Source organism: Stegodyphus dumicola, chromosome 11 (assembly GCF_044657685.1).
Source record: "Stegodyphus dumicola isolate Sdum_Otavi_A_Nest chromosome 11, ASM4465768v1".
Lineage (NCBI taxonomy): Eukaryota > Metazoa > Arthropoda > Arachnida > Araneae > Eresidae > Stegodyphus > Stegodyphus dumicola.
In genome coordinates, this window is record NC_140778.1 from 21,150,842 (window position 1) to 21,166,793 (window position 15,952).

General features: G+C 36.3%; 1 protein-coding gene across 2 annotated transcripts in view; it reads right to left on the bottom strand.

The window, feature by feature from the left end:
* The window catches only part of LOC118205540 (retinaldehyde-binding protein 1-like), a 140,458-nt gene that overhangs the window by 40,372 nt on the left and 84,134 nt on the right, over positions 1-15,952 (bottom strand). For both annotated transcript variants that reach the window (XM_085826572.1, XM_035377824.2), the window contains exon 3: positions 2,599-2,835. In XM_085826572.1, coding sequence (XP_085682698.1) covers positions 2,599-2,835 — 237 coding nt within the window. The remainder of the gene's footprint in view (positions 1-2,598; positions 2,836-15,952) is intronic.

The window sequence follows — 15,952 nt, forward strand, 5'->3', positions numbered from 1 at the left end:
AGCATTTGATTTGTTTAAGTTGGTTATTGCATTTATTGTTCATGTTGTTTGATATTGTAATGTAATGTTTATGCCACAGTTGTAAGTTTAGCTTTCTGTCCAGGGATTGTACTGCCCGGGACGTGCAGTCCTTGGGAAGGGGGCAGTGTTACGAATTTGGTATTTAAAAAGCTAATGTTAGTTCAATTATAAATTAAATGGTTTTATTTCTCGCGCAGTGCAGCGCGTGACGAATATTAAAAGAAAGCTAAGCCGGAAAAATTAAAAATACAAGAGCGCGTGCGTTAAATAAATAAATATCTCTTTTTGATTTCGAGAAAGTACTGGAAAATTCTAGCGCGTGATTTTAAAATCTTATAAAAGGAGGAAAACATCTCAGTTGGTAGTAGTTGCTTAGTTTGTTGTTGTTTAGAAAACTACCGTTGTATATTGTAGCGAATTCGCGGATTAGCGTTCTTTAGCTGTTTTGAATTACGTTCTATTGTACATTTGAGTAGTTAAAAGATAACTACTGTGAGATATTGTAATACTGCATGACAATTTGAGAAAATTTAAGCATTTTTGTTGTGATAATAAAAAGTTTTGTTCATTTTTCATCGGACTTGTGCATTCACTTCATAACGAACCCGTACGCACGCAACAATTAAAAAAAAAAAAAAAAAAAAAAAAAAAAAAACCTGCATTATTTTTCGTACAACACGATCTAATCTCACGTGTATCGTGAGAACGATAAACACGCAGATGATTTATCACGTGAAAATTTAAGCATTTTTGTTGTGATAATAAAAAGTTTTGTTCATTTTTCATCGGACTTGTCCATTCACTTCATAACGAACCCGTACGCACGCAACAATTAAAAAAAAAAACCTGCATTATCTTTCGTACAACACGATCTTACATATAATAAAAGAAAGAGTCTGTCTGTGTGTGTCTTTCGTTCGCGCTGCGGAAGCTAGTAAATCCACGGCTACGGAATTTGGTACATAAGTGCATCTAGACAAGAGCCAGTGCACCACGAAGAGATTTTTTCGAAATTCGAATTAGAATTTTTTTAATTTTATGTTTTGTGACGAAATCGTGTCACTTTAAGACAGAATGGGCTATAGGAAAGCGAGATTTTACTCTACAAACGCCTTTTTCACATCGTCATGAAACGTAGACACTTAGCTATTTTACGAGCTTAAAATAAATTTCGTTTTTTCAATAAATCGATTGAATACGAATTTATTTAACAAAGGGAGCTTAAAACCTTTTCAACGAGATTTTTTTTAAAAAAAGTTTATTTTTAAAATGTACAGTTTATTTTTCTTTGATTTTTGGACACGTTAAACATTCATCCTTGCGACTGCTTTTACAAAAAGAATTTTGGAAAAATGATAATATTTTGTATTTTTAAAAATATTTTTTAAATGAAGCCTCCGAGTACACTTCTCACATAGCACATCTTTAAAAATGTGATTTTGGCAACAATTTTCCTGTCTTATTGTTGTTGATAGATTTTTGATGAAATCGCATCATTTTGAATAGTTTCATTCTTTTAGAAATATGGGTTTGGCAACAATTTTTCATCGTATTTCTTACGTCACTGTTTTTAAGAGATTGGCATATTTCATTGTCATTTATATATATATATGTATAATGCATTTTTCTGATTTTTTTTGGATAAAATTGTTCTGCAGAGTAACATTTTGCGCGGAATTTTATGTTTTTTGAGTTGCCGTCATGTTATTTTTTGCTGATTTCACCGTTTGTAAGATATTGAAAAGTTTTGCATGATCTTTCTTTCTTCAACGGAAAGTTGGTTAATTTTTTTATTAGGATAATTAATATTTAATATTTGTATTAAGTTCATTTCATTGTAATTTTTTTCTCTCGAAAATATAAGATAAAATATCATTAATTATACTTTACTTTTCCGAATTTTTTGTTTTTTGTATTCTTTTATGTTATTTATTGCTCATTTCACTGTTTTTAAGATATTGAAAAGATTTCAGTGATTTTTTTAGGAAACAAAGTTCTTAACCTCCTTTATACCATTTGAGTTCTTAAGATTTTGCAAAGTAAAGTTGGTTAATTTATTTATTAGGATAATTAATATTTGTATTAAGGTATATTGCTTATTTCATTGTAATTTTGTTATACGTAATAACTTTTTTTTATGAAGTTGTGCAGAGTAAAATTCTACGCAGTTTTTAAATTTAACGTTTGGTGTTCCCTTCAGCCATTTTCCACGTACATTTAAAAGCCAGACGAAGGCTGGCAGCAAAGCTGCTAGTGTTTCTATAAAATGATTGATTAAAATCGAAACCAAGTTACTTGGGGTCTCAACCCCTTACCTGGCGATAATTTTCTGTCACTTACCGACTTTATTTCAGTTTAGAACAATTTTTTCTGTAATAGTTTAATCATATTAACCGAACTGTTGATCACAATAAGCGAAGTATTTTCCATGTTTTCGTGTACAAACGTGCGGGAATTCTGCAATTCGGTAACAATATCCGAATGCTAACATTAACCGCAATCACATAAGGGGCATCCATTGAATATTATACTTGAAAACGTTTTAAAGGCATATTATATACGGTTACTGATACTTACCCATCTTGACAACGAATATCGCTCGGCCTTTATGATCCCTGTGTGGCAAGTAGTTGAAAATATTGGCTTTCAACGCTTTCTCCACTGTGGAAGGCGCTGGAAAGATTGCGGGATGCTTCGCTCTGAACTTGTAATGATCTCTCATGAGCTTGACGGCTCGTTCCAAGTCGAATTTTCTCGTCCTCAAGAAGCGTAGTACGTATATGTCATCAGTACGAGCTACGTAATCCTTTTCCTCTAAAATAAAACAAGAAAAAACAGAAAATTAATTATAAATTAATAGTTTTAATTCCACATTAAGATGTAATAAAAGTACAGTGTAAAACCCGAGACCCGGAATCGTCGGGACATTTTACAGCCCAAAGGGACAACTTGCCCAGGAGGGCTATTAATTAGGTTTTGGCATTTTGCGCCGTCTACTTTAAAACGACGCTTCACTTTTCAAAGTGTTGCCGCCAAATATTATCGCCCTGTATTATATTTAAAGAAATTAAATTGTAGATACATTAGTTGTATTGGAAACAGGCAAGATGAAAAACAGCAAACGCTTTCGCCTGGAATCGATCCACGGACCTCTGGAATACCGGCTTAGCGTGCAGAACCACTACACCACGAAGGCACGCTAGGAAGGCGGGAGAAATACCTTATATACTCCCCCTTTTAGAGGGCGACTGGGGCTTTTAGCGGACCCAATCGCCAAATCTTGAGTGAGAAGAATCCTGATCCACACCCTTTTAGTTCGGGCGCCACTGTAGAGACATTAGGTTTGTTGGAAGCATGCAAGATGAAAAATAGCAAACGCCTTCGCGTGAAATCGATCCACGGACCTCTGGAATACCGGCCCAGCGTGCAGAACCACTACACCACGAAGGCACGCTAGGAAGGCGGGAGAAATACCTTATATACTCCCAATTAAAAAAAGTGACAGGGATTTTAGGGGACCCAATCGCCAAATCATGGGTGTGAAGCGTCATCACCCATCACCTTTTTAGTTCGGGCGCCATTCTAGAGACATTTGGTATATTTTTGGAACCAGGAAAGATGAAAAACAGCAAACGCCTTCGTCGAGAATCGAACCAAAAACTTCTCGAATACCGGCCCAGCGTGCTGAACCACTACATCACAAAGGCACGCTAGGAAGGCGGGAGAAATACCTTATAAAATAATGAAGAACATTCGTTAATGTATGTATGTTTTTTCGCATTATGAAAAAATGACGATACCTAGAGACATCAAATTTTCAATAACGCTTTGGAATTCGTTTTATTATCTACTTCATATTCTGTAAACCTTTAACGAGTTTTTGATTAACAAACTTAAGGATTTCCAAGCGAGCAATGGCAACACAATACGAAACAAGAAAACATTTTTATCTCCAGCGCTCGAATCTGTGTATCGGAAATTCTAAACGACTTAAGGGGGCTCATGCTCCTTAAACCCCTGATGATCTTCGAATCATGTGACTGTTGCAAGAATTGGGATATTTTATTTATTTGAAAAGCAATTACTTCCAACGTTTTACAGCTGACTACACAATATAGCAGCTTTGGAAACAAGTAACCAGAAAGCTTGTGTTGCCACAAATATCTTTGTAATTTAATCCGATTTGTGACAAAATGTTTCGTCATGTTTCCAACTTGCGTGCATGATGTTTTAAAAATGGCTAATGGTACATACTTGAAATTAGATGAAATTCATTATATGGGCACCATTTTCTAACTGAACCAAAAAATCTGAGGAATATTTTAATATTAAAAAATTTTATGCACCAAAACATTACAGATTTTTTGAATAAAATACATTTTATAAACTCAACTCCAAATAAAATAAAAATTTAACATGAAATTCTTAGAATTTTTTGTTCACAGTAGTTTCCAAATGTTATAAAAGCTATATATTAAATATGGAATTACATTACGCGACAGAATGTAACTTTGCACGCAAGGCGGAAACATGGAGAAAAATGTTGTCACAAAGCGGATTAAATTATAAAAATATTTGTAGCAACACAAATTTTCTGATTACTATTTGAGAAAGCAGCTATATTATGTAGCCAGCTAATCATGTATTTTATTAAAAAATCTGTGATGTTTTCGTCCATAAAATTTTTTAATATTAAAATATTCCTCAGATTTTTTGGTTCAGTTAGAAAATGGTGCCCATATAAAGAATTTCAAATAATTCCATTAGCCATTTTTAAAACATCATGCGCGCAAGTTGGAAACATGACGAAATATTTTGTCACAAAGAGGATTATATTACAAAAATATTTGTGGCAACACAAACTTTCTGGTTACTAGTTTCCAAAACAGCTATATTATGTAGCCAGCTGTAAAAGGTTGGAAGTAATTGCTTTTAAAATAAATAAGTTATCCCAATTCTTGCAATAGGCACATAATCGAAGATCTTATGGGTTTTAAGGTGTATGAGTCCCATTAAGGAATCCTAGTTTAAAAGTTGATATGGAAACGTAGGACTGTAAAATTCAGACTCTTATACTTACCGTACTTATTTGTACATTTAAATTAAAATTAACTTTGCCTGTGTACAAATCCAAATGTTGACAATATCATTTAAAATGTTATTAATTATATTCTAATTGTATATATTAAGTAACTTTTACTTTGTAACTATTGATTCTTATTTTAAGTTTTGCATATTATTCTGTAGTTTACTATATTTATTGTTCCTACATATTTGTCTTAACCGCGTCGGAGAGTTTCTTTCACATTTATTGAAATTCAAAAAATATATTACTTTGCATTGTTTTTTTGGCATAGGAGTACTGTTTAAAAATGCGAGAGTGGCGAAACGCGGTCAGATTGAATTGTTGGTAATTTTATGGAGAAAGACTAATTCTCCTTGGAAAGTCAGGATCTTTCAGTCAGTCTCTCTTAAAATATTTTTAGTCCAAAGGGGCAATTTGCCCTGAAGTACTATTAATTTCGTTTTGGCATTTTGCGCTGTCCAATTTAAAACAACGTTCCACTTTTCGAATTGTTGCCACCAAATATCAGAGCCCTGCATTATATTTAAAGAAATGAAATAATGAAGAATCTGCATGAATGTATGTACGTCTTTGTGACAAAACACAGACATCTGCATTATATTTAAAGAGTTAGTTTTCAGTTTACTTTGAGACATCAATTTTTGAATAACGTAGTCCTGCACAGAATATGGGCATCTAGAAGACAAATTTGAATTCGTTTTATTATCTGTTTCATATTTTGTAAAAAGTTAACGCATTTTTTATTAACAAACTCAGGGATGTCCAAGCGAGCAGCAACACTGTACGAAAAAAAAGTTTTTATCTCCAGCGCGTGAGACTGTGTATCGGAAATTCTAAAGATATGCTCTTTTTAAATATCTTATGATATTGCTGTTGAATTGAATTTTATGGTTTAAGTGCGAAGAACATGCTATTTAATAAATAAAGGTAACGCGCAAAACGTTACAGAAACGCCCCTTTTTGGGCGTAATATTAAATCAGAATGCTTGCAGATTTTTTTTATTATTATTTTTAGTTTTTATTTTATCATTTAAGTTAGACCATTAGTTTGAATCTAGTAAGACAACATGTAGAGTTTGAATCTAGTAAGACAACATGTAGAGTTTGAATGTAGTAAGATAACAGCAGCCAGATGTCGGAATTCCTTGATGGCAAGAATTTTAGAATTTAGAAAAGAACTAAGCAGCAAAAATTGGAGACGGGTAAATTTTTAGAATTAAGGAGAGGCACTGGACAGTGGAATTTAGGACCCGCAGCGACGGCACCGGGTGGCAAAACGCGTAGCATCACCCTTCGACAACCACTCGTGTGATCACTGCCTATTCATCCTTCGACAACCACTCGTGTGGTCACTGCCTATTTTAGTACAACGTCAAACAATGTATTATTATCGACCACGATGCAACTCCCTTGTTCGATCGCTTACTTTAGTTCCCCTCGGGAGTCGACCGAGGCGGGCAACTTTCGGCGTTCTGGCTAGGAACTGTACCTGGACACACTCGGCTTCTGGAGTAAATAATCAGTTACCACAGTGACCTAGAACCAGCGGTTTTTTTGATGGTAGTTTTCTAGACCGTATTGGTATTGTCTTGTCTGACCTTTGCTTGTGGGTCAAACAAGAAAATACCAGTACCAATTACCAAGGACCAGGAAGGGTATTGAACATTTTTCACATCCCGAGTTTCAAAATAACCTAGTGACTCTACAGTGGCTTCCAGAACTGAAAGGTGGTGGATGATTATTTTTCACGAGCAGGATTTAGGGAATGGATCCCCTAATCCCCAGTCGCACTTTAAAAGGGGGATTGTTTAAGGTACTTTCTTCCTCCTTTCTGCATGCCTTCGTGGTGTAACGGTAGCACAATCGACGCGCATTCGAGAGATCCAGGCTCGATTCCCGACGAGGGCGTGGCTCATTTTTCATCTTTTCAGCATAAAAAAATCCTAATGGCTCTACAAAGGTTCTGACTTTTTGGCAAATTTCATAAAATTTAATGGTAGTGATAGAAACGGTTTAAGACTATTCCTTTTTGAATAATTATGACTTGGGTTTTATTTTCATAAATAATATAAAAAAAATCTGATGTGTACACCACATGACTTCCTTGTACGGAATATTAAATTATACGCATTTTTTCTTGCATTTCATTTAAACTTATTGGATTGAATTAAATCTACTTTGCCGACAGCGCATAAACCACAATAGAATAAATGCATTCTTTAAAATTCACTCTAGTATTTGTTTACCATAGCGACACTCTGGCGCTAGATTCACTTAACAGTATTATATTTCGTTCATAGTATAACTCATAATGCACAAAATTTATATAATTTAAAGAATACAATTATCTAATCGTTGCCACATATTCTATTCAAATACTATAATAAAGCTAAAATGATCTAAAAAAGAAATTAAGCAAACAGAACAAAAAAGAAACACTTTTTCACAGACGATTGAGTATTTCTCATTCAATTAATTCAGTTCTCACTTCGCGAGAAAGAAAAAATACAAAAAAACTACAAATATCTATATTAAAAACTACGAAGTAAATCTTAAACACTTATTTCCTCCAAAAAATTTCAGAAAGGATTAAGCATGATTTAATTGGCAATAATAAATGAAGGCGTTATCTTTGTTGTTGCGAAGCTACGTTTCTCTAGATTGGCAACAAATCCACTAGTCTCTGTTTCAAATTTAAACATCAATGGCCGCCATATAAAAAAGGCTTAGCGGCACTTAAACAAATTTAAAATTGTTGATAATTCTAAAAATATTGCAGGCAGATTTACTAAAGGCATAAAAACCTTAACCGGAAGATAAAAACAACATAATTCAATCATTTTTAAAGCAAAAAATGTACAATTTACAAACATATAAGAGTAAAGAAACTGAGATCACTGAGCCGGGTAACAGAGTGGATATATATATATATATATTTATATACGTTTGGTGCAGCCTATTGCAACCAAAATACGGGGTGCACATCTACACGTTATTGCAGTCCTATATACAAAATTTCAACGTTCTGAGGCTACTCGTTTTTGAGTTATGCGAGATTCGTACGTACGTACGTACATACGTTTGTACAGATGCAAAGAAAAATTCTCTTCAGAATTCTTTTTAAAGCAGTTTTATAGTATTTTTTGGAGGAAAAGAGTCTTTTATTCTGTCCTTACGTACAGATATCATGCAAAAACATCGTTAAATTGCATTCGATAGCGGTCAAAATGGATACTTTCTTTGAAATATGCTGCCTGAAACTTTTCGCGATTACAATACTTCCTTCTTACTTAAAAAAAAAAAAAAAAAAAAAAAAAAAAAAAAAAAAAACCTCTTGGCGTTCGTGTGTAATATAACGCTACATGTATTTCACTGCATTTTAAATTTAGTTCTTAATGAGAGTAAGTTAAGTATTTTTTTAAATGAGAGGGCCTTTGAAAAATGTCGCACATTTAAAAAGAGCCTCAATAAAAGCTGTTTGAGGAATGCTTAACTATTAAAGTATTTTATGTAAGTAGAAAGAATGTTATTGAAAATGAGAAGTCCTCTGAAATACACAATATTGTTACGTTTTTCTTTTTTCTTCTGATACCAATTGTTGCGTTAATTTCTTCGTTCACGTTCGTACGGGGTTTATGGATTTGGAGTGAATAACGACGACACTTGATGAAACACATTTTATTTAGCCAATGTTAATCAGGACAGCTTTAATAACACTTTTTACAGTCGTCGGAGATCTACTATAAACACGCTGGAACGACCAGCGACACAGCCTTCACACTGTCAGGCAATAACGGTGGAGACAGCTTCCTGCAAAGTACCCGACTCTGCTTTCCGGAGTACAGCTCCCGACTCTGCTTGATCGTTCTCAGAACTCCACCTACTCTCGAGACTCTCCACGCTACAACTCGCGATGCACTCGGCGACACACAGAACACGGCTTCCGACTCTTCGGTTCAGTCGTTTCCGGAGCTCAACACGCTCTCTCGACGATGCACTAACCGCGATACACTAACAGACCCCTTCAGTGGACTCGACGACTCACTCGGCACTCCTGCCCGGCTGTCAACTCGTTCGACTCCGCAGGGATTGACTCGCTAGACGAGGAACACACACTCTCGATGAGAGACACACTAACTGACTGCGGACCAGCAGTGTTTATACAGCTTCGGCTTGTGTTCGAGAACATTCTGGGCTAAACCGGTAAGAATTCGTTTCAAAAGGTTCTCCAACCGTCCATGGTATATCGCCAGTTTCGTCGCCAAATATCGCCAAATGGGCGATTTCTCGCCGAACGTGATCTCGCCGCCGTCTTCCCTTGCCATTTTATGGCAACCCTAAAACTGCTTTGCGGGGAAGCTATCTTACCGCGCCTTTACATTTCGTAACAATATAATACATATAGCATGGTAACATTCGTGTGTCTCTGCAAATTCTTTTTATTACCATTTAAACTGCGTCCTCAAAAATGTCACATACTTCGCACATTTCTCCTCTCAGTAAAATCAGTAGAATAAGCAAGTAACGTAGCAGAAGGGCAAAAGTAGCAAAGCAGTAAAAACAAAAGTGCAAAAGCAGAAAACGAAAGTGACAAAAGGAGAGTAAATTAGTAGTAAAGTAGCAAAAGGTAGTAAATGGAGTAAAGTGACAAAAGGATTAAAGAAGTAGTAAAGTAGCAGAAGTAGTAAAGTAGCAAAAGTTTAGTAAACGGAGTAAAGTTAGAAGCAAAAGGGAGAAAATAAGAGAGTAAAGGCGAAAACTTTGATCGTATCATAGAGAAAGCAAACATTATCAAAAAGTATAGTAAAATATCGAAAAATCATATACCACCTTTAAATAATCTTATAAAACTGAAATTGTTAAATAGAGATTTCCTAGCGTTATTTTACTCTCTTCTTTACTAATTTTATCGTCCGAAAATCGATAGGGAAAAATTATGCGAACAATTTGATACCCCATTTAAACTCATGTTTATAAATTAAGGATAATGCAAAATCAGGCAAAGGAAGAGAAGCAAAACAAATTTGACTTATTTGTAAAGCTTATTTATTAAACAAAAGGTAAAGAGCAAAAAAAGATGCTATATGTTTGATATTATTAAAAAAATTAGCGATATTTTCTCCCTGGAGCAAATTACAAAAAAAAAAAAAAAAAAAAAAAAAAAAAAAAAAAAACCTATTTACAAAAAATCAATATTACATGGTTGGTATGATTGTTAATACATTGTATGCCCCTCAGACGATGCAATACAGTCCGTACAACGCCTAGGTATGCTGAGTATCAAATTATCGATCTGATCTTGGGGGATATTACACCACTCAAAAACCAATGCTCTCCGAAGTTCCGGTAGACCTGTAGGAGGAGGTTGACGGGCTGCAACTCGTCGACCAAGCATGTCCCACACGTGCTCTACTGGATTCAAGTCCTGTGAGAATGCTGGCCAGTCCATACGGGTGATATCCTCCGATTTAAGGCATTCGCTTACAATGTTTGCACGGTGAGGACGGGCGTTGTCATCCATAAACACAAATTGTGCGCCCATGGCACCCCGAAACAAACGTACGTGTTGTTCCAGAATGACGTCCCGATAGATTTGGCTTCTCATGATTCCAATTTGAACATGCAGGTCAGTTCTGGAACCCAGAATAATTCCACCCCAAACGAGCACTCCTGCACCACCGTAACAGTGTCGTTCAATGGTGTTTTATTGGTGGTAACGGGTATCTGGAGATCTCCATATGAAAGTCCGGCGAGAATCAGACTGCAAGCTAAACCTGGACTCGTCGGAAAGCATCACAAAAGCCCACTGTTGCGGTTCCACAATGCATGCTCTTTACTCCAGGCTAACCACAGGCGACAGTGAGTTGCAGTAAGTGGAAAGCATCTGACAGGTCTACGACCATATAGACCAATCTGCCCTAAGCGTCTGTACACGGTCTGCCTTGAAATTGTCGTACCAGTGGCTGAAGAGAGCTGACGAGACAGGTCTGAGGCTGTGCTCCGCCTGTTTCTTTTGGCAGTAACTGCCAAATACCGGTCCTCATTCGGCGTTGTAACTCTGGGGCGACCTGTGCTGTAACGTCTACTCACATTACCATCATCTTGGAATCGTTGCCAAAGCCTGGAGATGACACTCTGGGGAATTCCAAGTTCGTCCGATACTTCCAGTTGGGTACGCCCACATTCCAGACGGCCGATAATTCTACCATGTAAAAAATTATCCAAATGCGTCCTTTGTGTCATAACTATTCGGTTGTTGCACTGAAATGCTTATAAAGCGCCTGCGAACAATTTTACTACTTTGCCTGTATTCCTTATATATCACTCTCTTACACTTTCGTCATTGTGACGTACCATCGGTGTCATCTGCTTACTTCCTGAAATTTGCATATGATTCTTGAAGATGTGTGTAGTGACTTTATCAGGTTCAATGTTCCGTCTTACTTTCTTTGGGAACATGCAAGAACCTGACTCGGAACAGAGAGCTTACTAAAGCTATGTTCAATAACTGTGGGAAGTAGACAGGATACACAAGAAGGGTATACAAAACCCTTTATTTTTCTCTCTTTACAATAATTTCCGTACTTCGGAATACAACGACCCACTACTTGTGGTCTAAACGTAAGAATATAAAAATATAACTAAACTCTAACTTGACTTTGAAATAATAAACGTGGAAGATTGGCCTTATATTAACAGGAAGCCGTATGTAGTACAGAGAACTGTTAACACTACAATACGTTTAAAATTATCAAGAGGATTAAACCTCTGGCCTGGAAGGCAACCAGCAACTGAGTAAAACTTCTAAGGTAAGCGGCCTGCTTCGACTAACTCCTTCCTCTCTCTCGCTTGGCAAAAAGCCACAACTTAAGTACTTGGCGTTCGCCAGACAAATTTTGCATAAATAAGTTAACGCTTTTAATTCTGGCCGGAAGTAGAAAATAAGAAGTGATAGTAAAGATTTAAAATAAAATAAACGTTAGTAAAACTTAAGATCCTTACATACTTCCCGCCAGAGTTAATTAGTTTGAAACTGAGGTCTAAAATGACCTTGTTGAAAACTTTTAGCTCTAGAATCTAACGCGAGGCCAATCCTTTACAAACATTTCTCAGTAGAAACTAGAAATTTAAAAAAAAGAAATTTGTTTTTACAATAGCAGCTCCCAGGACACGCAATTTTTCATCTGTACTGCATCTAAACAGGAGCTTTTATTCAAATCTGGTTCCTTCCAGAGATCTGGAAGGAAAACTAGTTTAATGAAATGTTACACAATGAAATGGCATGTAACATGCATATTTATATTTCTCTTAACATTCTTATTTCATTCATGACTATTTTAATTATCTCTCCCCGTGCTCTCTGACATGTGTTGTAAAAGAACACCAAACACGAATGTGTTTATCTATACGTGTTCAACACTTCCTCCTACAATCAAAACACTAACGTGTTAAAAATTCAACATACCAAGACCTCGTAACACTCGGTAACTTCAACTCTAAACCCTGAGGTACTATTCTGAAGTGTAGCGTCAGAGAGCCTAACTACATTCATTCAACCTTTAACACATATTCATCACAACTTGGTCTTTTTACAGTCACACGAATAAAAAAAAATTTTAACATTACTTTCACTTTTACCATATCACGGTATTTCTTAACATTTAAAATAACAGTTCACATTGTATATAAGAACATATTAACATGCCGTTAATTTTACGCATTTGAAAACATAGTACATTAGTAGTACATTGTTAACTTCTATTCTTTTCAAAGCAAATGCCAATTCTTTCTACATTGAAATACTACATTTCAAAAAGTCTTTCAGACTAAAACTTCTTTCTTGCCAGAATGTTTTAAATAAAATTTATGCAATAACTTTTACAATATTTAAGTATTTACCCATCGCTATCATACATCAACTTTAGTTTTACGCGCGAGTAATTGAAAAACATAATACCAAAATCGGTAAGAACTCATTTCTCCCACTTTTGGCGATAAAGGTAGACCTCGCATGAGGTAACACTTCTTGAAATCTGCCACTTGCAGTAAGAATGAAAGATTAACTTAAGTTTGCAAAGTAACATAAAATTTTACTTATCTTTATGATATTCGGACATTCTTTTCTGAGCCTAGTCCTGGAAGGCAGCGTAGATTCTCGTTTAATTTATCCTCCTTCTTGTGCGGGCTCGCCCTTCAGTGCCTTCCTCTAGATGCTTTCTTTTTTCTCCAGTTCGGTCACCCTTGAATACCTTCTTTTTCGCCTCTGCCTGTGGTCTTGGCCGTTTGATGGCAGCTGGTCTTGGCGGAACCGGGAAACTTCTTTCGCGTTCCCGCTTGGACCTCGTTGCTGGCCGTTCAAATTTTCCTTGTAACTTTTCCTCCGCCGCTGGTGGCCCTTCCGCAGTTCGGCGACATTTGCTGCGGAGAGTCCTGTCGGATGAGTAGATCTTCCGTTTTAGAGCCGGGTTATAATTGCCGTCATTTCTCCTGGCTCTCTTTGCATACATCGTCCTTCTCCTTTCTTCATTCTGGGGGTGTTCGTGAGCTCTCTTTTCTGGACGGTGGAACGGCTTCTTTTTCTTGTTACCTTTAATTTTCCCGCCGGGAAACTTTCTTTTCACTTGCTCCTGCCTCTTAATGGCTTGCCCTTGTACTTGTCGTTGTTTCAACTCTGGAGCTTGTGCCTGCCGTGTCTGCCGTGCCGGATCCTGCAAAAGATCTGTAAATATTTGCATTTTATTACGATCATAGTAGGGTTTGATTTGATCAATGTTTGCGGAGCAGGTTTCACCATTCCTGGCTTTTAACACTACTACAGCGTGAGTTATTTTTTCTATGACATATGGTCCTTCAAATCGTGGAAAAAAGTTGTCAGTTTTATCTTCTGGTGCTGAAGAAAGTGAATGCTTAATTTTTAATACTTCATCCCCTACTTTATAAGTTACTCCCCGTCGTTTCAAGTCATAATACAGCTTTTGTTTTCTCTGTGCTACTTCAGTATTCTTTTTTGCTTCTTTAATTAGTTTTTCTATATCACCAATTTTAAATTCTGGGGCTCTTTGTTGCACATAAAATAATTTATCTAACGGCGTTATAATCTTTCTGCCTACAAATAACTCAGCAGGAGTTTTGCCCGTTGTATCATGTTTTGCGGTCCTAAGGGCGAAAGCAAATTCATTGAAATAGTTATCCCAGCTTTTATGAAAATTTTTAACATAACTACGGATAATTTTCACTATATTTCTATTGACCCGTTCCGCTATATTTGATTGCGGCCGATACGGGACCATTTTTAAATGACGTATGCCCAGTTTTTGGCACATGTCTTCAAATACATTACTTACAAATTGAGGACCATTATCCGATATAACTTTTAGGGGCGCACCGTATTTTAAATTATATTTATTTAAAATAGAATCAGTAACTAATTTCGCGGAGGCTCGTTTTAAGGGAACAATTTCGGTCCACTTACTAAAATGATCAACCATAACAAGGAGATAGCGACTTTTATTTAACTGACTTTTTGGGAAAGGGCCCAATAAATCGACGCCAATTATTTCATTTGGAAATTCCGATTTAATACTATATAGAAACCCGGCCGGGCGAAAATTAATATAATTAACTGCTTGACATGTTGGGCAGGACTGGACATACGCCCTTGTTAACTTTTGCAGTTCAGGAAAGTAGACTGCCTCGCGTACGCGTTGGATAGTTTTTCGAATACCAGCATGAGAAGCTAAAGGGCTGTCATGGAGCTCCTGCAGGATATTTAATCTAAGACTAGCTGGGATAACAGGTCGAAATTCGTTGTTGGAATTCGTAGTTTTTGTATAAAATAATAGACCATCTATTAGTTCGTAATGGGCCGCCCTATTTCTTATCGCCACAATATCTTGGTGGCTAAAATTTTCAGGATCCTTTAAATACTCATAAATGCTTCCAAACTCAGGATCCTTACCCAGTTCGGTTATTACAGTTTCTCGGGAATTTATTGTACATGCTGTGAGCATTGCCACCTTTACAGTATTACCTTCTTCATCTATTTTAATTCTGGATAGGGCATCTGCTACGATATTTTCCTTTCCGGGGGTATGCTTGATTACCAGATTATATTCTTGTAGCTTGAGTGCCCATCTTATTAACCTTGGGGATAAGTTTTTCCCTGAGTACAATCTAGTTACCGCCGCATGATCAGAGTACACTGTTATTGGCGCCTTTCCAAAATAGACTCGGAACTTTTGCACTGCTAATAGAACTGCAAGTGCCTCTCTCTCGGTCGCGGAATAGTTTCTTTGTGTTTGATTTAAAGTTCGGCTAAAAAATGCCACGGGCTGCTGATTTTGCGAAAGTACCGCTCCTACCGCATAATCCGAAGCATCCGCTGAAATTTCTAAATTCTCATCCTTTTCAGGAAATTTCAACACAGGGGCTTGCGTTAATGCTTGTTTTAATTTTTCGAAAGCACTATTGGCTTCGGCCGTCCACGAGAATCTTGCCTTTTTCCTTTTTAATTTTAACAATGGTTCAGCAATAGCTGCAAAATCTTTTATAAAGGACCTATAATATGAACAAAGTCCTAGAAAAGAAGAGAGCTTCTTCGCCATGTTTGGAGTCGGATACTTTTGTACAGCGATTATTTTTGATTCGTCTGTCTCGATTCCTTCCTGAGATATTTTGTAACCTAAATATTTTAATTCAGGGGCTGCAAATTTGCACTTTTCGACATTAAATTTTAGACCGGCCTCATTTAATAAAGAAAACACCTGTCTTAAATCCTGTACAGGTTGGTCGAGATTATCACTAGTAATAATGATATCATCTAAATATATAAATGTGGACTTTCCA